Source organism: Otolemur garnettii, unplaced genomic scaffold (genome assembly GCF_000181295.1).
Source record: "Otolemur garnettii isolate 467f Iridium unplaced genomic scaffold, OtoGar3 scaffold00182, whole genome shotgun sequence".
Lineage (NCBI taxonomy): Eukaryota > Metazoa > Chordata > Mammalia > Primates > Galagidae > Otolemur > Otolemur garnettii.
Genome location: NW_003852577.1, coordinates 672299 through 698534, shown reverse-complemented (window position 1 = coordinate 698534; position 26236 = coordinate 672299). Strand labels below are relative to the sequence as shown.

The 26236-nt window shown below is 41.5% G+C and overlaps 1 protein-coding gene across 1 annotated transcript; it reads right to left on the bottom strand.

Annotated features, from left to right (window-relative positions):
• Positions 1 to 668: 668 nt before the first annotated feature.
• On the bottom strand, positions 669 to 16552 carry DLEU7 (deleted in lymphocytic leukemia, 7). Its single transcript, XM_003800714.3, has 2 exons — positions 16094 to 16552; positions 669 to 954 (listed from the first exon to the last, which is right to left on the bottom strand). Exons 1-2 carry the CDS (start codon positions 16550 to 16552, stop codon positions 748 to 750), a joined length of 666 nt encoding a protein of 221 aa, XP_003800762.1. The 3' UTR covers positions 669 to 747.
• Positions 16553 to 26236: the final 9684 nt, after the last annotated feature.

Genomic DNA, 26236 nt, shown 5'->3' with positions numbered 1-26236 from the left:
GAATTTCCTACTTTAATCAGAATATTTAGAAACAGCAAGAAGAACTATATTTTTCCATGTGAAAGTTTAATAATATTGTACTTTGTATTTACATATCATATATCCTTGATACTTCTTAGCTTATTATCATTTTAAATTTACAAACCGCTATATGAAAGGACAAGGTTTAGAAGCAACTCTTTTCCTGCCCAACAGTAAGTTATTAATGTCAGAATCAGAACTTATAATAACTGACATACGTGGTCCTAAAACCAGAGCTCATTCACATAATTTAAAATGAAGTGTACAGTACATAGAACATAGCAATTATCAAATATCCCATTTATTCAAGATAATTTTGAGAACCACAGAGCTTTAAGTCTATAAACAGCCATATTAAACCTTATAGGCCTACATTAATATGAATATAGATTAAGGTATCATTCAATCAAAACTAACACTTACTATGAATTGATAAATATATACACATATAATCAAATCAGTTACACAGAGTAGAATATGTTTCAATCAAAAAGTCAGCAAATTCACCAACACACTAAAAAATGTGATTGCTGCTTTAAAAAAATTTCACTAACATGCAGTAATTCAGAAGGCTACAAATGCCATAGGTCAAACTGTTCCATGTGCCATTAAGTCCCCCCTTTTAGGAAATAAAAACATCCGTTGTCTGCTGATTGAATTAGGAAGATGAAGTCTTGGTTCTCTTAACAGTGCCAGCTATGGTTTTAATCTCAGCATCTCTAACACTCAGATGTCTGGAAGGTTCTGTAAGATCTGTCTCAGGGAAGCACAGGCCACCATGTGTGTGTCTGAAGGAAGATTGGCAAGCGACTGAATCAGCTTCTTGACTATTGTCTTCAAACACTGGTGGGCAGCATTCAAGTCTCTGTCAAATTGCTGTCCTTCAATCTGTAAAGCCAAATGACTACAGATGTTTCTAAATTCAACACTATCCTGAAATAAACAGCAAACACAAACAAGAAATTAGACAGATTGTGTGAGACATTTGCTGTGCCTTGCTTACTCAGCTTCTGTCCCTTCTAGTGACAGCATTCCAATTTTTCTTGCAGAGAACTACCCTCCTCTGTCTCAGCCTCTGTAATTGGAATGAAGCTAATCAGATTCCAGGAGCCAGACCATCACTCCTTGGCCACTCTGGCCACATGGATTGGTCAGGGATGGACAGATGCCAAGGTTGATAAGCCATGTCCCACGATGTCCTCTAGCTGAGGCCTAATGAGGATCTATTGTGCTCTTTACCTATGGCTGTTGGAAAACATCTTCCCACCATAAGGACAGAGCCCAAACAACAATGAAGCCAACCCAAAAGAAATCAGAACCGAGAGATTAAAAGAGACCAACTCTAATTGCACTTTGAGCCTATGAATCCATCTCTAAGTGAGCAATAAACCCTAGGATTTTTTTGGCTATCTGAGTCTATAAATATCTTTTTTTACTTAAGCCAATTAGAGTTGACTTTCTATTACTTGTTCCTAAAAGAGCTGTGACAAATAAACAAATAACCTCTGCTTCCATAATGGACATGCTTCCAAGAACTCCCCAGTGCAAGTTTAGAATGAACAGTTCCCACATAGTTTAAAAGAATGAAGTAACTTAATAGATTTGTAATCCCTAAATGTTTTCCATTCCCAAATTCATTGCAAATAAATAGTACATTGGAATTATTGCACACTAATAATAATGGTGACTATCTGATCTCCTTTCAATATAGGGAGATGGGTTTCCCTGGACTTCTGGTTCTTACAGCACAACACACTTAGTTTCCCCAAATCCCTTTTCTATAGAATCCCTAAAATTCTAAATAAAAATAGAGCAAGCATTCTTTCTGAGCTTGCAAGAAAGTAAGGAAATCCTTCAAGAGTCAGACCTTGCCTCTCCCCAGAATAAATAAATAACATTATTTTAACTGCCTAACAGTAGCATCAAAAAAGAAAATTAGTCTCTCTTGAGCTGGGTTTAGGGTGGTGAGTGCAGCTGCCCTGGACGGTATGACTGTGGACCTATATTTCACCATACTATAAGTTTAAGTTGCCCTCTGCATCATATACACATCCTGAGAACACATGCAAAGAATTAACTTTAATTAACTTAAAATTTGCCATGAACATGTGACAAAAGTGAACAAGAACTGATTCCAGGGAAACATGGCTATAACCCACATCCCACAATAATATTCCTATAAAGCCTCTATTGAGGATGAACTCAAAATATTAAATTTAAAATATAATTTGTCATAATATAGCAGATGTAATGTGGGCAAGGATTAAACTCCAAGAATTTTAAATAGAGAATAGAATATAAGTTTAAAATGATGACAGATGTAAAAGAAGGAATCAAGCTTGAGAAAGAGCCAAGTCAGCCAGGCGTGGTGCCTCAATTCTGTAATCCCAGAACTCTGGGAGGCTGAGGCGGGAGGACTGCCTGAGATCAGGAGTTTGAGATCAGCCTGAATAAGAGTGAGACCCTGTCTCTACTAAAAATAGAAAAACTAGCTGGGATTGTGGCAGGCACCTGCAGTCACAGCTACTCAGGAGGCTTAGGCAAGAGGATCTCTTGAGCCTAGGAGTTTGAGGTTGCCATGGGCTATGATGTCATGGCACTATACCCAGGGTGACAGAGTGAAACTCTGTCCAGGAAAAGGAAAGGAAGGATGGATGAATAAAAAGAAAAAGAGCCAAGTCCCCTTCTAGAAATGAAAACTATAGTGATAACTAAAAGTCTCAAGAGATAACTGTATCTGAAATAAGAATTAGTAAACTGGATGTTAAATATGAGATTTCCCAGAATGCAAGATAAAAGTTGAAACATGGGAAATACGAGACTAAGCAGCATGAATGTCAGAGCAAAATGTCCAGCAAGTGAATTTCCAAGGATAACAAGACAGAGAGTGTGGTAGAGGAAATCCTCAGAGAGAAAGAGAATAGGGATGAGAATTATCCAGAGCTGATCTAAAAAATGAACCCTTAGATTCAAGAAATAAAAACTTGGCCTTGAGAAGAATAAGTTAAATGAGAACCAAATCTAAATTCATTGAGGCAAAATTACTCTTAAAAGCAACCAGAAGAAAAACACGGTTGGGTTTCAAGGAATGAGGTGACAGCTTACTTTTCACCACAACTAAAGTGAGAGGAGATAGAATGATATTCTCAAATAACTGTCAACTTCAAATTTTTTTTTTTATTCCTACTAAACTGCCATTTAAAACTCAGGGCAAAATATACTATCATTTAAATGGACAGAATAAACACTAATACACCCTTATGGTTACATCTAAAAAATGCAACTGAGAAAGAGCAAATTTAACTCAGAAGGAATGATACGCACAAAGCAACAGTGAACACCCAGGGTTTTCAACAGAAAAGTCTTTTTTTGTTTGTTTGTTTTTTGAGATAGAGTCTCACTATGTTGCCCTGGGTAGAGTGCCGTAGCATCACGGCTCACAGCAACCTCAAACTCTTGGGCTTAAGAGATTCTCTTGCCTCAACCTCCCAAGTAGCTGGCACAACAGGCACCCGCCACAACGCCCAGCTATTTTTCTGTTGCAGTTGTCATTATTGCTAAGGTGGCCCGGGCTGGGTTCGAACCCACCAGCCTCGGTGTATATAGCCAATGCTGTAATCATTGTGCTACGGGCACTGAGCCAACAGAAAAGATTGAAAAGCACTAAACACAAGCTCAATTCCATTAAATAGGCAAATATACATTAATCTCAAAGATACATGGAGTATTTATGAACACTGACTATATTATATTGTCACAAAGCAAATCAGAAAGTCTCTATCACACAAATCACAATGCAAGTATATTAGAATAGCATAGGTAATCTTCCCCAAACATGCATGACTTAAAAAATTCACTTCTAAATAATTCAGGGTCAGTGAAAAATAAGTGAAATCTTACAACACTTTATACTGAGCAATTATAGAAACACTGTTGTCACAAATGCGTAGGATGCAGCTACACTGAGAAATGAGCACACTTACATGCTTAATAAGTAAAGAATAACCACTGAGAATCCATGAGCAAAGAATTCAACTCAGTAATGTAGGAAAAGAAAGACAAATACTGTAAATTTAAAAGAAAATGAAAGGAGCTGGACACGGTGGCCCATGCCTATAACCCCTGCACTTTGGGAGGCCAAGATGAGAGGATTGTTTGAGGCCAGGAGTTTGAGACCAGCCTGGACAACATAGTGAAACTCCATCTCTACAAAAATATAAAAAACAATTTTTTAAAAAAAAAGATAATGAAATTAAGAACTAAAAGTTGAACCAACGTTTGGTGAAGGACTACAATTTTCTTCCTAATTCTGTAAAGGAGAAAATATTCTTCTCCCTAAGAAAAACTCTGTCACTTGAATGAGAAGGACCTAGGTTTCTAACAATGTGCTCACTAGAAAACATCTCCCAAGAAGCAAAGCACATGTCCATTTATTTCAATTCAGCAAACAATGATGGCAGTACCACCACACAAGAGAGGTACTGAGACAGAGCTACTGTGGTAAGCAGGTTGTAGGCTTGCACCCAAGGCCTCCTGGCTCTTCTCCCTTTAAAGCCTTCCTGCTTCATTTCCTTCGTGTGCTGCTCAGTTCTGCTCAGAAGGTGTCAAGAAGTTACTTGGATAATCTGCCTCCACAGCTGAGGGGGTCACCTGTGTTGCTTAAGCATATTACTTAGGAATGGAAAATGGGGGGAAATAATCACTCAATACTATTTCCCCCAAGATCCACATCAAGAGAAATTGCCTGCTTGCTTTATAAAAATAATCCAACTTTACATACAAGAAGAAGGATCAAATAAAACATGGGAAGATAAATTCAGAGTAGAAGGAACCTTGAAACTTGTGCTGACATGTGCTTATTAGCCAGTCTGCAAAACCATTCACTACCCAAAGAAGATGAAAATGCCTTTGAAAATATAGCTTGGCAAACGCTCCAAGAGGCAGGCAAATGGAGAGCAAAAACTGATCATTCCATGAGAGATTTGAGGGACCACTCCAAAAGATCAAACATTTGTCTTATAGGAATTCCTGACGGAGAAGAAGATAGTCCTAAAGGCACAGATGCTCTACTCCAAGGTATTATGGAGGAGAATTTTCCAAGTATTGCAAGAGATACAGAAATTCAGATAGTACACAGTTTCACAACCCCACCAAGACTCAATCCAAATAAAGCATCTACTAGACACATTGTGATTAATTTTGCCAAAGTTAACATGAAAGAGAAAAATTCTGCAAGTAGCCAGCATTACCTACAAAGGGAGAAATATAATGACTGCAGAACTCTCAGCCAAAATGTTTCAAGCCAGAAGAGGACAGTCATTGACCTTCAATCTCCTAAAACAAAACAACCTTCAGCCCAGGATCCTGCATCCAGCTAAAATTAGTTTCATTTGTGATCAAGAAATCAAATACTTTACTTACTTACACATGTTGAAAAAATTTGCCATAACTAAACCAGGATATTCTCAGACTGATCCTCCATAATGATCGGCACAATAGCCTAACACCAAAGTAAACTCACTCAGAAATTTTCAAACAAAACCTAACTTCCACAGTGGTTAAAATAATAAAAATATCCACTGGACATTTGAAAAACATGACATCCAAAACACTACCATGCTTATCAATCCTCTCAATTAATGCGAATGGCTTAAATTATCCTCTAAAGAAGCACAGGTTGGCTGACTGGATACATAAACTCAGCCCAGATATCTGTTGCATACAAGATATCTTACTTTAAAGGGTAAAAATAGACTCAGGGTTGAAGGGATGGACATCTATAATGCAGGCAAATGGAAACAGAAAGAAGGAAGGGGTTGCAATTTTATTTGCAGATACAATAGGCTTTAAACCAACTAAGATAAGGAAAGATCAAGATGGTCACTACTTATTTGTCAAGGGAAACACTCAACATGAAGCGATTTCAATAAGTAACGTTTATGCACCCTAGAAGAATGCTCCTCAATTTATAAAGCATACTTTAATACATTTGAAAATTTTGATATCTTCCTGCACTGTAATAGTTGGAGATTTTAACACCCCTTTAGCAGTGTTGGACAGATCCTCCAAGAAGAAATTAAACAAAGAAATAATGAACCTAAACTTGACCCTAGAACAAATGGACTTAACAGACATCTACAGAACATTTCATCATAATAAAACTGAATACACATTCTTCTCATCAGCCTATGGATCATCTTCCAAAATTAATCACATCTTAGGACACAAGTCTAACATCAGTAAATTTATAAAAATAGAAATTATTCCTTGTATCTTCTCAGACCATCGTGGAATAAAAGTTGAACTTAACAGCAACAGAATCTTCATAGTTAAACAAAGTCATGGAAATAAATAACCTTATGCTAAATGATAGCTGGGTCAGAGACAAGATTAAGAAGGAAATCACCAAAATTTTTGGAGCAAAATGACAATGAAGACACAAATTATCAAAACCTGTGGGATACTACAAAGGCAGTCCTAAGAGGGAAATTTATAGCATTGGAAGCCTTCATCAAGAAATCAGAAAGATGGGCAGTGCTAGTGGCTCAGTGGATAAGGTGCCAGCCCCATATCCGAAGGGTGGTGGGTTTGAACGCAGCCCCAGCCAAACTGCAACAAAAAAATAGCCAGGCTTTCCAACAGGCACTTGTAGTTCCAGCTACTCAGGAGGCTGAGGCAAGAGAATGGCTTAAGCCCAGGAGTTGGAGGTTGCTGTGACCTGAGATGCCACGGCATCCTACTGAGGGCAATAAAGTAAGATTCTGTCTCAAAAAAAAAAACACACACACACACACACACACACAAGGAAATCAGAAAGAAAGGAAGTCAACAACTTGATGGGTCATCTCAAGCAACTGGAAAAGAAAGAACATTCCAACAAACCCAGCAGAAGAAAAAGAATACCCAAAATTAGGGCAGAATTAAATTAATTAAAAGCAAAAGAATCATTCAAAAGATCAATGAAACAAAAAGTTAGTTTTTTGAAAATGTTAACAAAATTGATAAACCTTTGACTAACCTAACCAGAAACAGAAAAGTAAAGTCTCTAATATCATCAATCAGAAATAATAAAGGAGAAATAACAACAGACACCTCAGAAATTCAAAATAAAATCCTCAATGATTACTAAAAAACTTCATTATAAGAACTATGAAAATCTGGAGGAAATTGACCAATACCTGGAAGCTCCCCACCTTCCTAGACTTAGCAAGAAAGAATTAGAAACTTTGAATAAACCTATACCAAGCCCTGAAATAGCATCAACTATACGAAATCTCCTGAAAAAGAAAAGTCCAGAACCAGATGGCTTCACATCAGAATTCTACCAAATCTTTAAAGGGGAACTAGTGCCTATATTACATAACCTTTTCCAAAAGAGAAAAAGAAGGAATACTTCCTAACACATTCTATGAACCAAATATCAACCTGATCCCCAAACCAGGAAAGGACTCAATAAAGAACGAAAACTATAGACCAATACTATTAATGAATATCAATGCAAAAACATTCAATAAGATCCTAGCAAACAATTTAACAACACATCAAAAAAATTATACACCATGATCAAATTGGTTTTATCCCAAGGTTACAAGATTGGTTCAACATACCTAAATCTATATATATAATACATCACACAAATAAAATAAAAAACAAAGACCATATAATTAGCTCATGGATATGATAGTTCTATGTCTTTGTAAGGCAGTTATTGACATTTAGGTTATAAGTAAAGAATTCTGCTAGATACCAGGAGGTTAGTAAGGGGGAAGGAAGGGGAGGTGTATGGAAGGGATAAGAGGAAAAATCTCTGCCCTGTAGAAGCTTAGCATCTAATTGGTGAGATGAAATCCATTTGAGACTGTTCAGCGGAGATGCCATACAGAGTAAGATTTAGCTTCAAAAAGAATTCTTGAATCCATTAATGAGCCTTTTAAGAAGGCTCCAGGCTTGGAAGAGGCATCAGAGTAGTGACAGGTGGGAAGGACTATATTCAATACAACAAAATAGGTGGTGTTGGGGAAAGCAATATTTGAATTGCAGGGAAAAGAGATGGTGCCTGCAATTAGAACGTCTGGAGTCAAGAAGGGGCTGGGATAGCAGGAAGGGGAGAACTAGTCTGAAAAGAACAGAGTTTTCTGTTATACACCAAATTAATTGATTGTGTAAAAAGCCTTGAATACCAGAGGAAAGTCCCCGGACACATCCAGTCATGGGAGTAACACGGCAAACCAGTGGTATAAGAACCCTGTTCCAGCCTGTCAGCCTTGCACCTGCCAGGCACCAGACTGCAAACCAGCCTCCTTTCACACCCATCTCACTCCATGCTCAAAACAATGCAGGTAAAAAGAAGTGTGGCTTGGGAGAGAAAATGCCACACCTCAGTCACACAGCAAGCCAGTGGCAGTGCTAAAATTGACTCCTCTCTTTCAGAATGCCCATGTTCATCAAAGACCTCCCCACATTAGCATTTGGGCCAGGTGTAGGAGTGATGTACAGAGCAGAGCCTACCTACCAGTGTAGGAGCCACACCTGATGGACAGTACATACAGAGCTCAGATGCTACAGCAGCATGAACAAGCCGAGAGGCTTCAAACTAGCCTTGGGGACAGAACCAAATGTCTGGAGGTGAATCATTCAGTTTCTTCCCTGGCCAGCTTCATGCTATTTTTCTTAAGGGCTGTGAGTATTTTGAGTGTTACAAAGCCCAAACTGACCATGATCGAATCCAAAGTAAAGACTGGCCTGCTGGTCCACACCTCTTCCCTGCAGCATAATTGGCAGGGGGTTGGTTATTGCAGAGATATTCAGAGCATGGAACCTTCTAGGCCCCATGTAAAATGGACCCCGAGCTAATCAGAGACTTCCCAGCTGGATTCTCCCTTTCCTGGCTCTATTCTCTTCTACTCAGGGAAGGAAGATCAGAAAAAGTCACCCTATGTGTACTTCTCTGCATTACACATTGTGTGTTAATATATTAGGAACTGCACATCTGGAATCTTTGAACAAGTGAAAATGCACCTGCAAAATCCAAAAGGAAAAGTTAATTCTTTTGTTAGCTTCTTACTGAAAATAAACACTCCCTGCAAAGCTAAAGGCTTGAATACAAAAAGAATCTGGCAGTAGGAATCCATTTCAAAGCTTATTTACTGAAACCAGCATCAATGCATGATAAAGCTGAAAACACAATATAACCTAATAGGCTCTAAAATGGATACAGCATTCAAACAATCAGCAAGTTTTTTGTTGTTGTTATTGTTTTTTTTTTTGCCCTACCATGTCACATTCAAAATTTACTTCTAGATTTGTGTAAACTACAAATTAGTTCATCATCACTTGGCCACTAGCTTTGAATAAGTTGGTTGTTTTCAAAACATTCACACCTTGTGGTATATTCTTTTACACTGGCCTCTACAAACCTTGTTTCCTCTCCCCCCTCCAGCTGTCCCTGGATGTTTCATGTCCTCTGGAGTGGGGGAGTGGGAAGGGGAAGAGAAGGAAAAAAGAGAGAAAAAGAGGGTGAGCTGAATGAAGGAAGGAGAGGGGAGGGAGGGAGGAAGAGGGGGAGAGAGAGAAGGAAGGATGGGAGGGAGAGAGAGGAGAGCAAGAGGGGAGGGGAGGAGATGGAGGGAGGGACAGAGGAATGAAGAGAGACAGAAAGTAACAGAGAATAAAGGAAGGGAGAGAGAGAGGGAGGGAGAGAGAGAAAGAGTTGAAAGAGAGAAAAGAAAGAAAGAAAGAGAAAGAGAAAGAAAGAAAGGAAGGAAGGAAGGAAGGAAGGAAGAGGGGGGAGGGAGGGAGGGGGAGGGAGAGAGTAAGAAAGAAAGAGGGAAAAGGGAGAGAGAGTGGGAGGGGAAAGAGATAGAGAAGAAAAAAAGAAAGGAAGGAGGGAGGGAGGGAGGGAGGGAGGGAGGAAGGAAGGAAGGAGCCAACATACAAGTTAGCTTTCCCCAGTTTTCTGTTATGGGGCCTGACCTAATAAACATCTACCCAGCCAGCAAACTGACTTCCCCTAAAGTTGCCCACTGTTAGACCTAACAAAGGAAAAACCCCCTTCTTCAGATCTGTTTGGATGCTCTATACTGAGTGTGCACATAAAATGGGAGTGAGTATTCTGTTTCAGAGGGATGTCATGAAGAACCTACTGTCAGGAACTACAAATTGCCCCAACTTCATTCAGTTCTTCAACATCAGGCTTTGAATTACAAATTCACAGGACCCAGATCAACACCGGTTGCTTGAATCCAAGGTCAGTCTCAAATAGACATGTGTAAGTAACTGTGTCTTAATACAACATCCAATGAAGAACCAGAGTATTTGCCACTCACCATAAAATGTCTATCATCTGCAGGAAATTAAACATTTTACTTGTGGTGTGCCTGATGTAAATGTTCACAAATAACTATGGCTCCTTATGCATTTTCTTTGGGTGCAGCACCATTTTCAGTTGAAAAGCACTTTTGTGATGGGTACAAGCACTTGATTCAAGGACGTTCACAAGGCAAACCCCAAAATTGTAAAATAAAACATTGTAGCATTTCCACCAAGATGTCAAACAACATAAGTAGTTTGATTTTAGGGCCTTTCTGCAATATCTTTTCCAAAATTTTCATTTCAGTAAGGCTTTATGTCCTGGTTCTCGTATCATTTGTATTATAAGGATTCACAAAATGATAAAAAGCCTACATCTACACCAGTCACCATATCCACTGAGGATATAGTTCTCATATCATTTGTATTATAAGGAATCACAAAGTGATAAATAGCCTACATCTACACCAGTCACCATATCCAGAAATTTTATGACTAGTCAGTGGGCTTTTTTCTAACATAAAAGCACAATTTTGTCCTAGATAAAGTGCAACCCCCTGGCTACGATTACTGATGGCACAACCATGAGCATTTGTTTCTCCAACAGTAATTTTTGAAGGCACTTTTCTCGAATTTGCAGAATGTCTTCCTCTGAGCAACCCAATATTCACACTTGAATTCGCAAAGCCAAATCCAACACTTTTATGCCTGTTGCTTTTGCTCTGCTGAATGAGAAAACCAGCAAGAACTACTGAACGTGATGGAATATTTGGTATCATAATGAGCTAACTGAAATGGCGAGCTCACAGGCAAGTTTATCTGCAACAGCAAAAAATCCTTTGCCTCCAAAAGTTGGCTTCAGCCATAGTTTCCATGAAACCTGCTTCAGAACAGAACTCTTAGAAACTATTAATGTTTTTAATTCTCAAAGGAAGGGAGATAACATCCAATCAGAGTAACTTCATACTTAGCTTGGCTAATGGTCCCTTTGTGAATTGGTCATTTTCAGCAATTTAAAATTGCTAGACTAGCTTCTTTCTGGTTTCCTGCATACTTCTATTCTCTCTTTGAGTGGAAAGGGCTAATGCAGTGGTTCTCAACCTTCCTAATGCCATAGCCCTTTAAGACAGTTCCTGTGGGTTGTGACCTACAGGTTGAGAACCACAGGTCTAATGCATTCTCACTAATATTACTCGTTGATAATGACTTATTAAGTTCATCTGGTGTCATCTGTCACAGAAGGAGGTGCACAGGTCACCAGTGTTTGTGTCCCTTCCAAAATTCATGTGGAAGCCCCAACCTCAATGTGACTATATTTGAACCTAGGGTCTTTAGGAAGGTAATTAAGGTGAAATGAGGTCCTGGGGTAGGGCCCTCATCCTATAGGATTGGTTTTCTTATCAGAAGAGACCCCCGAGACATCTGGAGTTCTCCCTCTCCACACATGCCTCTCACTAAGCAAGAAGGTGGCTGTCTGAGAGCAAAAAAGAGAGCCCTCACTAGAAATTGAATTTGTTAGCATTTTGATCTTGGATTTCCAGACCGCAAAACAGTGAGAAAATAAATGTCTGTTCATTAACCACTCAGAACAGAATTGTGTTATTTGTTACAGCTGCAGAGCTGACTGATAGCCCAGGCAATGTGCAGAGTGCAGCGTGCACAGCCACGCCCTGTTTACCATGTGCTCTCAAACATGCTGTCCCTAAGCTGCGGAGCTGGCACTCTGGTGCTGTAGAAAGAGTCAGATCACTTGCACTTCTTACCTGCAGGATCTTGAGCAAAGCCCTCAATTTCTCTAGGCCTCAGTTTCCTCCTATAGTAAATGTGTATCCAGTTGGTCAACTCCATTCTCTGCACCAAATCTAACAAGACTCAGTATTGTGAAGCCTTTTTCATTTACCACAATGAAACTCATTTCATAATTTTTTGCATGTGTCTGCTAATTTCTAATGTCCAAGAGAAATGGTAAGTGCTAGGGTTTTTTTTTTGGGGGGGGGTTGTTTTGTTTTGTTTTTAATTAAAGAGTAAAATACTAGCAAAATGTCTGTTGTGGTGGTAAAGGCTTTTCTGCCTCCATGCCTCCACTTCCTTAACGCTGGAGTGTTTTGATCAGCAAATCAGTCCACAATGACACTTCTTGGTCTGTCACTGGGTAGGAGCTAACACTGACCTCTGGATAGTGGGGGTTTCCTGTTAGTCTCTTTGGGTCCTTCCAACTCTGCTTTTGTCAACAATTCCAGAAGAATAAACACAGAGCTCATGGATCAGGTTCATTAGGATCCAGAACAGAACTCACAAAAATAATTGTCAGTACTAATTCATGAAGCATCAACTGGTTAATAGTAATACACATATATTACTATATAAAATATATAATATATGCTATCGTATATTACATAATATAAATAGTAATAATTACAATAATGACAGTAATTCAAATAGATGGGAGACTAAGATTGTAAATGTATTATCTCAGTAACTCTTTAGGTGAGATCCCACTATCTCTACAAGCAAAGAAACTGAGGCATAGGAAGGCGAAATAACTTGCCCAAAGACCTACAGCAAGAAACAGCAGCGTAGGTTTGAAATGCTCCTTGGGACTTCCCACTGCATCGTGGTGTTTCTGCAGAATCCCTGGTGCCTATCATCTGGGCCATGGACATTAGTCTGAGTGAGTCTCTCTCTCCTACCCTCCTAAGCAAATAACACTAGCAAAGAGACCTAATGTTGGGGAAGTTTCCACACATGGGCGCAGTACTTGACCACCTCTCCTCAGACCAGACATGCACCACATGTACGTGTCAGCACAGTAGGCCTAGTTCCTTACATTGAACACCTCCATGTGTTGACCAGTTTATTGCAATCCCTTGGGTGGTCAACTTACAGAGGGCTCTACTTGCTGTACTTATAAGTGATACACTAACATGATTTCCCTTAGCAGAAATTCTCCTGAAACCACTTTGTTGTATAAAACCAATCTGCATGGTCTTAATTTAAAAATATAGAAAACGTCCTTCCAAATTGTTTGAATTAACATTATATTAACAAACCCAAGCCTGTATAACCAGCCCCCTGGGAAGGCAGAATGCTGTCTCCTCAGGTCTAAGTGCTACAAAGCAGACAGAGATACTACCTGTTCTCCAAACAGCAAAACAAGCAAAATTCCAAGAGGCTGGCAAGGAAGCAAATCCAGCACAGAGACTGCTCCCTGCTTCTCTCCTGAAAGCACTGGCTATTCTCTTTACTCCCCTGCAAATGAACATCAAATGCCAGTAGCATTAAAGTTGAAGATCCCCATTCCATATAAGCTCTGGATGCTTCCAGAATGTGGCAGCAACACATCCAAAGGTCTGCAAAGTTTGCTCACTACAGGAAGGTGGTGACTCCAGGGGATGGACAGGTAACAGCATTTTGTGGGTGGGGAGGATCAGCACAGGGAAGGCAGTAGAAAATACAAGGAGAGAGGAGGGAATGGACAGACAAGGTCCCAGGCAAGTGAAAGATGTGCTCCAGTGATTAAGAGGAAGAATTTACACTGGGGTAGGTTGGGAGGTGGCATTTGCTTGTTAGAAATGAGAACAGAGAGGAGTGTAAATGTGATCTTTTAAGTAGAAAGAAAGAGACCTGTGTCAGCCTCAATTTTCTCAGAAAAGGAGTGAGAGGGTCGAGTGAAATCTGGTTAAAAAAAAAGATTGAGGTGTAGGGAAAATGCTCAGGACCAAAAGTGAGTTGGAAAGGGCTAAAAGGATTTTAGTCCTTTAGTTTACTTAGTGACCAAGTAGGAGTGGCTGCATTAAGCTGACACCGCACGTGTGCACCCGACTGCCTCCGCAGCCAAGGATGCGGCTCTACTCCACCCCACTGAGTCTGGTCAGCCCGCAGGCCTGACTCGCAAACTGTCTAGGCTTCTGCGATTTCTCCAGGCTTCTGTGATTTCTCATCTATCCTTTGCTTATGAGACAATCCAAGGTCCTGAATGTGACAGACAGGCCTTTCCCTATCTGGCTGCCACTTAAGTCTCCAACATCATTTTCTGCTTTCTGCCATAATGAACTGATTGCAATTCCTCCAGGGAACCCGGCACCTTTCAGTGCTTCTGAGCCTCAAATCACAGGATTCCCCTTTAACATTTTTTTTTTTCTGAATGTCTGGAGAGCAACATTCTTTTTACAAAAGGCTGCCTCCTCAGAGAACCCTTCCAGGTTCACCGTAAAGCAAAACTGATGACTCAGTGTCTCCTTTTGTCAACCTACCTATTATACCCTGAATATGCCTACTAACGTCACATGACGCTATTTCAGCAATTCTGAGATGCATGGGTTTGTCTTGTTTTTCACATTTTAAAAAGCTCTGAAATTAGCTGAGCATATGTCTGTAGTTCCAGCTACTCCATAGGCTGAGGCAGGAGGGACGGCTTGAATGCAGGAGTTTGAAGCTTCCATGTACTATGCTCACACCTGAGAATTGCCACTGCACTTGGTGGTACCAAGAAACCAGCAGAGAAGTCCTACAATGGAGAGCACTCAGTAGAACTGAGCTTGAATTTTTAACTCTCGAGTTGAGAGTGGAAGTGCTTCTCATCTTGGTCCCCCGGTTTGGTGATGTCTAGAGATATTGTTGGTCATATTAACTGTTGGGGGGGGCGGCATGCAGCTGGCACCTGGTGAGCAGAGGCAGGGGTACTGCTGGACGTCCTGTGACACTCAGGACAACCTCCAACAGCAAAGAACTATCCAGGCCTCAAAGCTGCCAGTGCAGAGGCTTAGAAACCCTGGTGTAGAGAGACAATATTTGGGTGTGTAACATGCTTTATCATGTTCAATTTTAAATAACTCTTGTACAGAGCATAGTGCACCATAACATAAAGCAATTTTTTCCAAACCTTGGCTTGTACAGCAAGAATAGCAACTCTTGAGAAGTGTTGTAAGCTTTCCTCATCACCCCTCCTTAACTCCCTTCTGCCAGACTCCCAAGGGGAATAAAGCGGCAATTCTCCTGGTGCAAATGTAAAAGCCAGAAGGTCTCAGCTAGATTTGCGACCTTAAACCAATTGAGTTAGTTAATGGCAAGGCCAGGACTGAAAGGCAGACGCCCAGATTTTCAGGATCCCACTCAGCCCGGGAGGCAGCTGCTCTGTTCCCTGGCTAAACTGGCTAACATAATTTGGGTACCTGAAGAGGAAATTCACCCTGTAAATATGAGCTGGGTGACTTAGCAGGAGTTTAGTATTAGTATTCACGCTTCAACGCCCAGGACACGCGGCTCTCACCCCACTTTTTGAGAAGCTAAGCTGACTCTATAAGGCCCCTGAGCTCTGAGGAGAATTCCATTTATGCAAAAGTAATTGTGATTCATGAATGTGAAGGCACTTTGAATAAACGTAGATGATGTCATTATAGAAAAGGCAGAGGGGACTTAGTAAGTGTATTTAAGGCTTTGGGGGCAGGGTTATTAATTTGGAAGAGCCCGGGGAGCCGTCCTCCACCGCAGGTCCTGTGGAAAGGGCCTTCAACTAGGGCCGGAAACTGATTTATGTCAGGGGAAGGAGTTCCCGGGAAGGTATTCCCAGGGCCTCCCCTGCTGGTTTCTGCAGGCTGACAGGCCCCAGGTGCGCCTTGGAAGAGCCCCCAAAGCGTCACCTCCGCCCTTCCCCCATCCCAATCACAGTGGGCAGCTGCTCTACGCAATGTGCAGCCCCACCCATCCCCACGCTGTCCCGCGGGGAACCCGTGCGCCTCACAGGAGATGGCGCCAGCAGGCTTACCTTTAGGTGGATGGGAAAGGACCGCTCCTGCTGGAGGGGCCCCAGCAGCGTTTGCTCCACGCTGACCAGCTCGGAGGTCGAATCCACAACGCGCGCTAGCGCGCTGCGCATCGCCATCCGGGCCAGGGTGCAGGGCCCGCGGTCCCCGGGTAAAGGCAGCAGCTCCGCGCCTCCCTCGGCGTCGCGCACCACTTCTGCCTCTGGGGAGCTGGCCTGCGCCCCGTCACCCTCGAGGCTGGCCCCCACACCCCTGCCTGCTTCCTCGCGCCCGGGCCCAGGCCGAGTCCGTAGTTGGCTCAAGCGACTGGCTGGGGCGGCAGACACGTGATCCGGCTCCCGCAAGCTCCCTGGCCTGCCCGGACCGTCCCCCCAGCCCCACTCCTGCTGCAGCAGCTGCAGGGTCTGCAAAGCCACCATCTGATGGCTGATGGAGGCCACTAAGGGCGCGGGGCTGGCCATGGCCTCCGCCCGCCGCTTCTTGCGCTCCTTGTGCCAGTGGAGGGAGCGAGAGAGGCTGGGGCTCCGGGGGTCACCAGGGTCACATCTCCTAACCCCAGCTCCTGGGCCTCCCAGTCTCTCAGCGGATGCGGCCGGCCCAGCCCCTAGCCCTCAGTCGGTGGCCCGCAACTGGCCTGGGCCCTAGCTTGGAAAATCGGAATTGGCTTGCTCTGACCTGAGGCTGCCTGAAGCACTCCTGGGTGCGCTCTTGAAAATCAGCCAAATGCTGGGCACTGCTCATTCCTCCTCTCAGGGGCTTTGACTGAAAATGTGCGGCTTTGTGCAGACGTCAGTCAGCAGGGATCCCCGCCCCCATCTCCTTCGAAGGATGCCTGCCAATAACCAGGCAGGTCGGGAGGTGGGGGTGTGAGGACCCATGAGGGGCAAAGCTCAGAGAGCCCTAGTGAAACACACAAAGGGAAGACTGCTGCGTTCTCCCCAACTTCCAACACAAGGGGGATTTTCAGAAACTTCCTGGGGGAGCCTTCAAAGCCTTGCATCCCCCAAACAAAACTAGGAGGACTTGTCTCAAAGTTCTGCTCCTCTCTGCCTTGCTCCACACCCCATGCACCCCGAAAGCCGGTCACCCAGGTGGCAGCAGAGCTGCGGGCTCAGCCTGCCCCTGATGCCCAGGCCTGGCACTGCTCACAGGAGAAGCCTAAATGATTTTGTGTGAAACTCCCAAAGGATTTAGGCAGCAAAGTTGAAGCTAAATCTTTCAAGAGCTGTGAACTCAGAGACAGCTGTACAAATAGTTACTGTTTTTAATTAAACCTAACATGACTACTTGCTTAGCTTAGTGAAAAGAACTGGAATGGGCGATTTTATGCTTTGATAGATTGGAAACCATTGGTGTGTGATTGTATTTAACAAAAAAACAACATTGAAGAGGGAAAGTATGGAGGACTGTCCCCAAGTAGCATCATTTCTGCTTTCCATCTACAGGGAAAGCCCTTAGATAACCCCAGGCCAGAGTACAGGGTACAGAGTACAGAGTACAGGTGCAGGTGCAGGCCCATGGCAGACCCACAGGGACAGTGGGTGATCACAGGAGACATGAGAGCAATGTGGGGGCCTTTAAGGGCTCTTAAACTCTGGGATGGTGTGACCCCATATAATCCTCACCATTCTCCAGCAAAGGTTGCTTCTTGTTCTCTTCACAATGTTTTCTTCGCCTATGAAAACAAACCTGAATGCCAAGATAAAGAAAACTCTTCTTAAACAAAAATGAGTACATTCGCCCTAATTACAACTAAGTAAAAGTGCATGTCTGTGCATTGACAGAGGGGAAATCACTTTGATGGGAAGTAAATAGCTTAATGTTGATTAGATTCTCTTGCCATGAAGTTACCTAAGTTCATAATAAAAAATACAGAGATTTTTCTCTCTCTTTTTAATCCTCAAACGTTGAAATCCATTAGGTTCAACAAATGAATCAGCAATAGCAAAAAAACTAACCTGTAATTTTCACAGAGCCTTTCAGATCTCCAGGGCTGCTCCTCTTTCCAGATACACAGGAAATCCAGTTTCACGGGCTAACCCTTCCACTATCAAATGGCTGACTGCAAAACTTTCTTGACAGATGGAATTCCAGCCAACAGCAGGATTGAAATCACTAGACACAGCCTGACCTGAGGCCCCACTATTCCACATAGCAGGCTGAGTCAGAACTGTAAGACCAAATGAAATTCAGGGCATATGTAAGAAGGGGCCAGAAAACCTTGGGCCCGAGGGATGGTACATGTTGCTTACTTTTTCTAGTATCTTTAGGGAGCACTGGGTCATACTGCAGCAACTCAGGGCTTTGTCTTGGCCATGGGTCACACTGTCCTTTGCATGTTCCGAAGCCATTTTCCTAGGCTATTGAGATGAGCCAATAACATAGCAGATCCACCTTTGGTTTAAAAAACCTCCAAAGCTATGTATGTTGGGCTATCAGACCAAGGTATAAATTGCCAACTCCCTATGTTCTATACTAATGACATAAGACCATTGTGTAATAAAAAGGCACATTCAAAAGGACAAGCCACACTGGACACAGGATGTTTTTGTCTCACAGCATCTATTTCACTGTCTTATGGAAACTGTCCCCTCCCTCCACACTCAGTCCATGCAGTCACGTGAGATGAACCTGTCCCACTGCAGAACAGGACTGGATCCTTGAGGCTGGGGCCATTCCCACATCATGTTCCCATGGTGAATAGTGAGGAATGGGCACATGACCCAGGAAACAGTACCATTTAGGGTGCTTTTGGCTGACTGCACTATAAAAAAACAATGGAACCAATGCACACAGGCCAAAAGAGCAAAGAGATGAAATTAACAGGAAAGACCCAGTTCTCTTTTAACAAGAAAACTCAACATAAAATAGTTTAACCAATAAGAATAATTTATTGTGTCATATCACAAAAAGTCTGAAGGCAGGATAGCGCCAGGTTTGGTTAATGTAGTAGCTCAATGGTGTCCTCAAGGCCTTTAGATCCTCCCACCCTACTGCTACGTGACCCTAAGTGTCAGCTTTGTCCTTGTCTTCGGGCTAGTTCTCCTATGGCCAGTGGACAGCAGCAGTAGTTGCTGACATCACACCTAGAACAGACCTCTTCCTGTGTGTTTCTTCTCAAGAGCAAAGAGACATGTCCTACGAGCCTTCATCTGACTTCCTCTCACATATCCTTGGCCAGAATCATGCCACATGTTCTTGGCTAATCAATCATGGTCATGAGAGTCTTGGGTGAACAGAATTCATTCCAAGATAGGCTGGGTCTAGCCTCCCTTGAAACATTTGGTTCCAGGGAAGACAGAGAACACTTAATATGAATCAAGGCTGTGTCATCACATTCTAGCAGGGGCTTCTGGGTAAAGGGCATAGCCAATTTCCAGAACTTCTCCTTTTCCCAGATACATAGGAAATCTAGTTACATGAGGTTAACTCTTCTATTACCAAATGGCTGACTGCAATGGCCCCTGGGTAAGTGAAGCTGAAAAGAGATAAATTCTGGAGCTTCTACAGGCATCTTGTGAGCCTGACAGGAGAGCCTGCCGAGGAAGGAGCCACTACCCACAAAGAGAAAGCACTCACAAGAGAAAAGCCAGCAGTGCATACAGAGAAAGCAGTGGCCTTACAGCACCATGTGAGCCTTACATTTATCAGCACAAGAAGACAGCCCCACCTCTCCTCTTTTCATTTCTGCAAACCAATAAAGTCTCCTGCTTGAACCACTTGAGGTTGGGTTGATTGCCTCTTGCAACAGAAGGAGTCAGAACTGAAGCAAATGGAGTGGCAAGTGTTACAGGAAGATAGCATGTTAACAGAGTGACCCCATGACCCATGGCCCTAGGACAAAGCTTTGCTGAAAGGTCCCTCAGCCACCTACTTCCAGCAATGCTTTTGGCATTCACCTAACCTTTCTACTATTTCAACAACTATGGGGAAAGCTCTTTGAGCAACTCTGGTTGTTCTGGCAATTGATGGGAGCATTTAAACATGAGTGCTGGAAACATTCAGGACTCTGTGTGATATGGGATGGAGAAGGTAGAGCACTCCCTGAAGTGAAAGGCATTTTTCTGCCTGTTAATGGACAAAGTAGAGTGATGTTCAATAAACGAGTACTCGGGCACTTCTATTAATCCAGTTTCCTTTCCCACGTGAGCCAATGATCTAAGTTTCTATGTGGAATTGTGGACCTGGCAGGAGGCACAGATACAGGGAGCCTGCCTCCAAGGACTTGGCAGAGCCCAGATGCATTTGAGACCTGCTTATGTTCTTTGGCACTTTTCTCTAAAGGGGATCCATGAGAATTCCAGAAATGGAGCTTTTAACCTTCAGTGCACCCTGGTGAAGTTCATAGGTGGGGACAAAACAAAACATATCCAAAGACACCAAAGAGTTATTATTCTTGAATGAAAGTTATGATTGAGGAGAAACAGATGCTGAAGAGATATACCAAGATACAAAAGTACTACAAGAGAGAAAACAATGGATAGACCCAGGAAGGAAAAAGCATAAAAGCTCAAATTCCCTTTCTCGACATACAATTGTCGTGTTTGAATATGCCAAGTCATAAAAATAAACGTATATACTGTTCTAACTTTGGGCTAAACATTTGATTGTCAGAGGGAGAAAAGATGTATCACTGCCCCCAAATTTCTGAATTGCCAAAAACAATTGTTTACATAGGACAGTCTGTTTTCAGGCCACGATATATGCTCTGCCTTCTCAGCTCCTGTGAAGCTCAGGAAGCAATATGAAGCTTAGTGAAGCTAGTTAGTGAAGAAAAATAGGGAAGAGTGAGTAATGGAGGGAAAACAGAAGTCCAAAGCGTTGATCACCCCTGCTGGTCCACAGGTTCTCCGCTGTCTGTTCTCCACTGCTCAACAGAAAATGCATTTCTTTTTGGACATATGAACCATTTTACCTGGTTCTGTCTTAATAGTCAGTTATTCAGTTTCATCTGAATAATCAGTTTATCTTAGAGACGAATTCATGATATTGGCAGATTTAAAAAGTCAAAATTGGATTTTAAAAGAGTCAACAGAATTTTTTCTGATTATTGTAGCTTTGGTGAATCCACAGGTTCAAGGGCAATAGATAACACATATTTTCAAGCTGCCTACACTTAACTTCATCAGGGCAATTTGCTGGATTTTTTACCTCCACTTCTGATCATAAAATTTAACCACTGAAGAGTGTCCTTTTCCTTGGAGGGAAAAATTTAAAAGCTCCTTGGTTTCCTGAACTATTTTGATTATTTGTGTAGATGTGCCTTATAGTATTGAAATGTAGGAGCCAAGGATGCCGCGTCTCCGGCCAGGACCCAGATTAAACCCCTTCCCCAATCCCTTATTGCTAAAGTATTCCTCATAGGTGCCTCCTACATATTCCCCCCATTTTGTGCATTAACTAGGGGATCATAACACTGATCTTCTAAGTGAAATTGTCACGATTCTTATTTCCATCTCTCTTTTTTTTTTTTTGAAGATCTTACTGCTTTCACTGCCTTTTGCTACTTCTGCCTTTAGTCTGCATTCTCCCACACTCTTCACAATTTCCAACATACACACCAACGGGAACTCTAACCCCTGCACACAACCACACACTTTTTACTTCTTATGTCAAACTTCTTATATCTCAAACCTCTTATACTTTGTACATCTCATCTATTGTAAATTGTGTTAACTGGTGAACAAAGGTCCCGCTTTCCTGGAGGAGTATTTCCTTTGCTACATGAATTGTAATGGGTGAACAAAGGTCTCGCTTTTCTTGTGGCCTTTGCTAGTGAAGATCTTACTGCTTTCGCCGCTTTTAACCATTTAACAGGTGAACAAAAGTCCTGCTTTCCTTACAGCCCTTACTAGTTGAATTATGAAGACTGGGGACTCTCCCCCATTACAATGAGTAAGGGCTTTAACCCCTGGCGTCAAAGGAACTGGTGCATAACCAGATAGAGAGAGACTCTATCCCCTGGCATCTCAAGGGGACTCTGCACAACCAGAGAGGGACCCTATCCCCTGGCGTCCCATCAGGGACTTGTGCACAACCAGCTGAGGGCACTAACCCCTGAGCACAACCACACATTGTCTGCTTCTTACAAACCTCTTATATACTTCTTATCTTCGTAGTTTAAATTCCTCACACTTCTTATATTTCTTATCCCAAACTTCTCATACTAAACTTCTTACTCTTCTTAACCAAAAGTACTTCCTGCTGACAATGGGCAAAGATATAGCGGGAAGCAGTTAAAGGTTCCTTTCCTATCTTATTATTCCCTTTTTGGGTCCATGTCCACTATCCCATCCTTGTGGCCATTTTTTGGAACCCAGGACACCGTGTCTCCGCCCCACCCAGGGCCTCACTGGAGCCAGGACGCTGGGTCTCTACCCCACCCCCAAAACTGGCTGGACACTGGCTGGGGCAGCAGCTTACTCGGGCTAGGTGTCCTTCGGTTCTCAGGTGCTGAAACACCTTAGAAGTCCCAGTCAATATTAGTAGGAGGAAACATCTCAGCAGCAATCTCTCAGCAGTAGTCTTAGTAGGGAAGCGCCGATCGGGCGACCTCCAAGCTAGAAGCAGAGCCAGAGGCGGAGGCCCTCTCCCCATGTAATCCAATCCCGTGCCCGCCTACCCACAGGTGTGCAGACTGCTAACCAATGACGTACCTACTTCTGTGTTCTCCTGCATCTCACTAACGAAAGCCAATGATGTTAAATCCTTTCCCCAATCCCTGATTGTCAAAGTATGTCTCACAGTTGCCTCCTACAGAAGGGGAAACAGGATTAGTAATAAAAATGCCAGAGGGAGAATTGGGGCAAGTGTTTTAATGATTTTACAAACTAAATTCCTAAATCCTTGGCCTTAATGGATGGAAATGGGAAAAAATGTGACTACCCTTTACCATTTTCCATGATCACCCTGTATTTTCAAGTTCCATTAAGTACCCTTTTAAAGTGATTTAATAAAAAAATGCTAATGACTTGGGTTGATATATTGAAGTTTTAAAAAAATCTTCCCCAGCACTTTCCCTATATTCATCCTCATTCCCTTACTTTCTTTCCTCTAAGAAATTTCTACTCTCATTACTCAATTTTTCTGTCAGGCTTTATGGTTGAGCCAAAGCAGGGGTTGTATTCACCCTTTCATTTACTCTTCTTTCTCCCTTCTATTTTCCCAGAGCTCCCTTTCCTATGGTAATTGTTTTGAAAAATGGGATGAGGAGGGGGTTTGGGCCCCAGGTGGTTCTTTTGTTTAGCTTTTGCTACAAAATCACTATGGGTATGTCCATGAAGTCAAAACTTCATACTGGGTGAGTGGCGACTGTGGCTCAGTGGATAGGGCACCAGCCCTATATACTGAGGGTGGCGGGTTTGAACCCAGACCCAGTCAAACTGCAACAAAAAATAGCCAGGCATTGTGGTGGGCGCCTATAGTCCCAGCTACTCAGGAGGCTAAGGCAAGAGAATCGCCTAAGCTCAGGAGTTAGAGGTTGCTGTGAACTGTAACACCACAGCACTCTACCAAGGGCCATAAAGTGAGACTCTGTCTCTAAAAAACAAACAAACAACAAAAAATAAAACCCAACTTCATCCTGGGAAATTAAATAGAATCCCCAACTGTTAAGCCCTGAGTGCAGCAAGGGAGAACTAAACCAGTTTTGAACACTGGACTAGTGCCCTCCACGCTAGCTCTCTGCTCTAGGAAAACAAGAGAAGCCAACAGATCTGCTTATTTTATTTGTTTGGTCATTTTAATCACTTTTGTTTCAAAATATTGAGAATGGACAGGAGAGTTGAAATAAGGTTAAAAAAATGTTTTAAAAATAAAGATTGGTGGAACATGATGAAAGTAGTTCACTTTTTTCTTAGAGAAAAAATACAAAATATTTTAAGGCTTATTTACATAAAAATATGATATTGCATGTTTTAGCATAAAGACTCTTTTTTAATTTTCATCATCTGTTTCTCAACTGTTCCCTGTTAATTAGCAAGGATGCTAATCTGACTATAAAAAAAAGAGATGCTGATCTGACTATTAAACACAAACTGTCCATAGATATACCCAAATTTCAAGCTTTTGTTTAAAAAATCATACATACATTTTATTTGGTCTGTACTTTCCACTAGAAAATTGAAACCACGTTCAAAAGATCTTTAATGCCTCTGTTCAAGTATCTAAGCTTCCTCAGAAACTTAAATCATAGCTTTTGATGGATTATTTTAGATAACAGTAGATAATTTGTTAAAGAAGCACTGAAAAAATTCTCAACATTATACTGATTTTAGCTAAAAACAAAATCTAATACTTTCTAGTTGGAATGTTAATTTTAATGCATAGTTATATTTAAGGTGGCTTATTTTTTAAAGAATTTTGAGTGACTATTATTCCAATGAATAAAAAATATATAATACATATGATGGATTAAAAGTCAACTTTGAAATCTCCTGTTCACTTAACACAGTTTATATTATCCTTAAAACTAAAACTTTTTATAGCTCCCATAAATTTCCATGCTAATGTTCTGAATCCCCAAACTTAATGCTCACAGGGGAATCAACATACTATAGAAACTAATCGATTAGGCTTTCATGGATGATAAAAACATGTATCTGGAAAGTCCAAGAGAATCAACTGAAAAACAGTAAGAAAAAATGAGTAAGTTTACTTCAAATATATACAGTCAACATACAAAAATTATTAGCTTTCCTTTATATGTACTATGAAAACCAACTAGAAATGTCAGAGGAAAATGGTTCAATTAATTCACATAACAACTTACAAAACTTATAAACTTACAAAATAATTAGAAATAAACTAACAAGACATTTTCAAGACTTATGATGAGAAACTGTATGTTAAAAAAAAAATCACTTGGCTCAGCACCTGTGGCTCAAGTGGCTAAGGCGCCAGCCACATACACCTAAGGTGGTGGGTTCAAATCCAGCCTGGGCCCTCCAAACAACAATGATGGCTGCAACCAAAAAATAGCCGGGCGTTGTGGTGGGCGCCTGTGGTCTCAGCTACTTGGAAGGCGGAGGCAGGAGACTTGCTTGAGCCCAGGAGTTGGAGGTTGCTGTGAGCTGTGATGCCATCGCACTCTACCCAGGGGGACAGCTTGAGGCTCTGTCTCAAAAAAAAATCACTAAAAGTTATAAAAGAAGACCTAAATATGTGGTTTAAAATACTCCCTCTTTCATTGGACAGTCTGAATATTAGAAAGCTGTCAGTTTTCTGCAAATTTACCTAGAAACTCAATATAATTCCAAACAAAACTCCAATGGGATTTTTATAAATCTAGGCAACTCATTCTCAAGTCCATCAGGAGAAAAAGCATCAAAATAGTTAAAAAAATTTTTGATATAAGAACAAGCAGAAGAGATTTCAATATATCAAAAATACTACAAACTATAGCAATTATTAAAGTATAGTAATGGTACAAAAATAGACAAGTCAATAGAATATATATCTATACATATCAATGGAATAAAAAAATTATATACATACATACAAGTTTATTTGTGTCAAATCAATGAAAAAATAATAATCATTAATATGGCAATTGGCTACTTATTTAGATGAAAAAATTACATCCATTCTGCACTTCATGTGCATGCATAAATAACAAATGAAGTAAAGAGCTAAATATCTAATATCAAAACTATAAAAGTACTAGAAGAAAATACTGTTGGAACCCAAACAGCCAAAGTCATACTGAGTAAAAAGAGTAAAGCTAGAGGTACCACAGTACCTGATTTCAAATTATACTGTAAAGCTATAGTAACCAAACCAGCATGATACTGAGATAAAATCAGACTTGTAGACCAAGGGATCAGTCTAAAGAGCCCTGACATCAACTCATCCATTTATAATCAACTCATTTTCAATGACAGTGCCAAGAACATACACCAGGAAAGGACAGTTTCTTCAATAAATTGCTCTGAAAAAATTGGATAAACATATGTCTAAGAATGAAACCAGACCCCTATTTCTCACTATACACAAAAATCAAATCAAAATGGATAAAAGACTTAAACATAAGACCTGAAACTATGAAACTAGTAAAAGAAAACCTTGGGGAAATGCCTTCAGACAGTGGTCTGAGCAAAGATACCTTAAGTGAGTCCTCAAATGCACAGAAAACCAAAGCAGAAATA

Coding starts and splice junctions, on each gene's coding strand:
- DLEU7 (XM_003800714.3), bottom strand. CDS start 16,552: ATGGCCAGCCCCGCGCCCTTAGTGGCCTCCATCAGCCATCAGATGGTG. Junction 955..16,093: donor CCTTTCCCATCCACCTAAAG/GTAAGCCTGCTG, acceptor TGTTTATTTCAG/GATAGTGTTGAATTTAGAAA.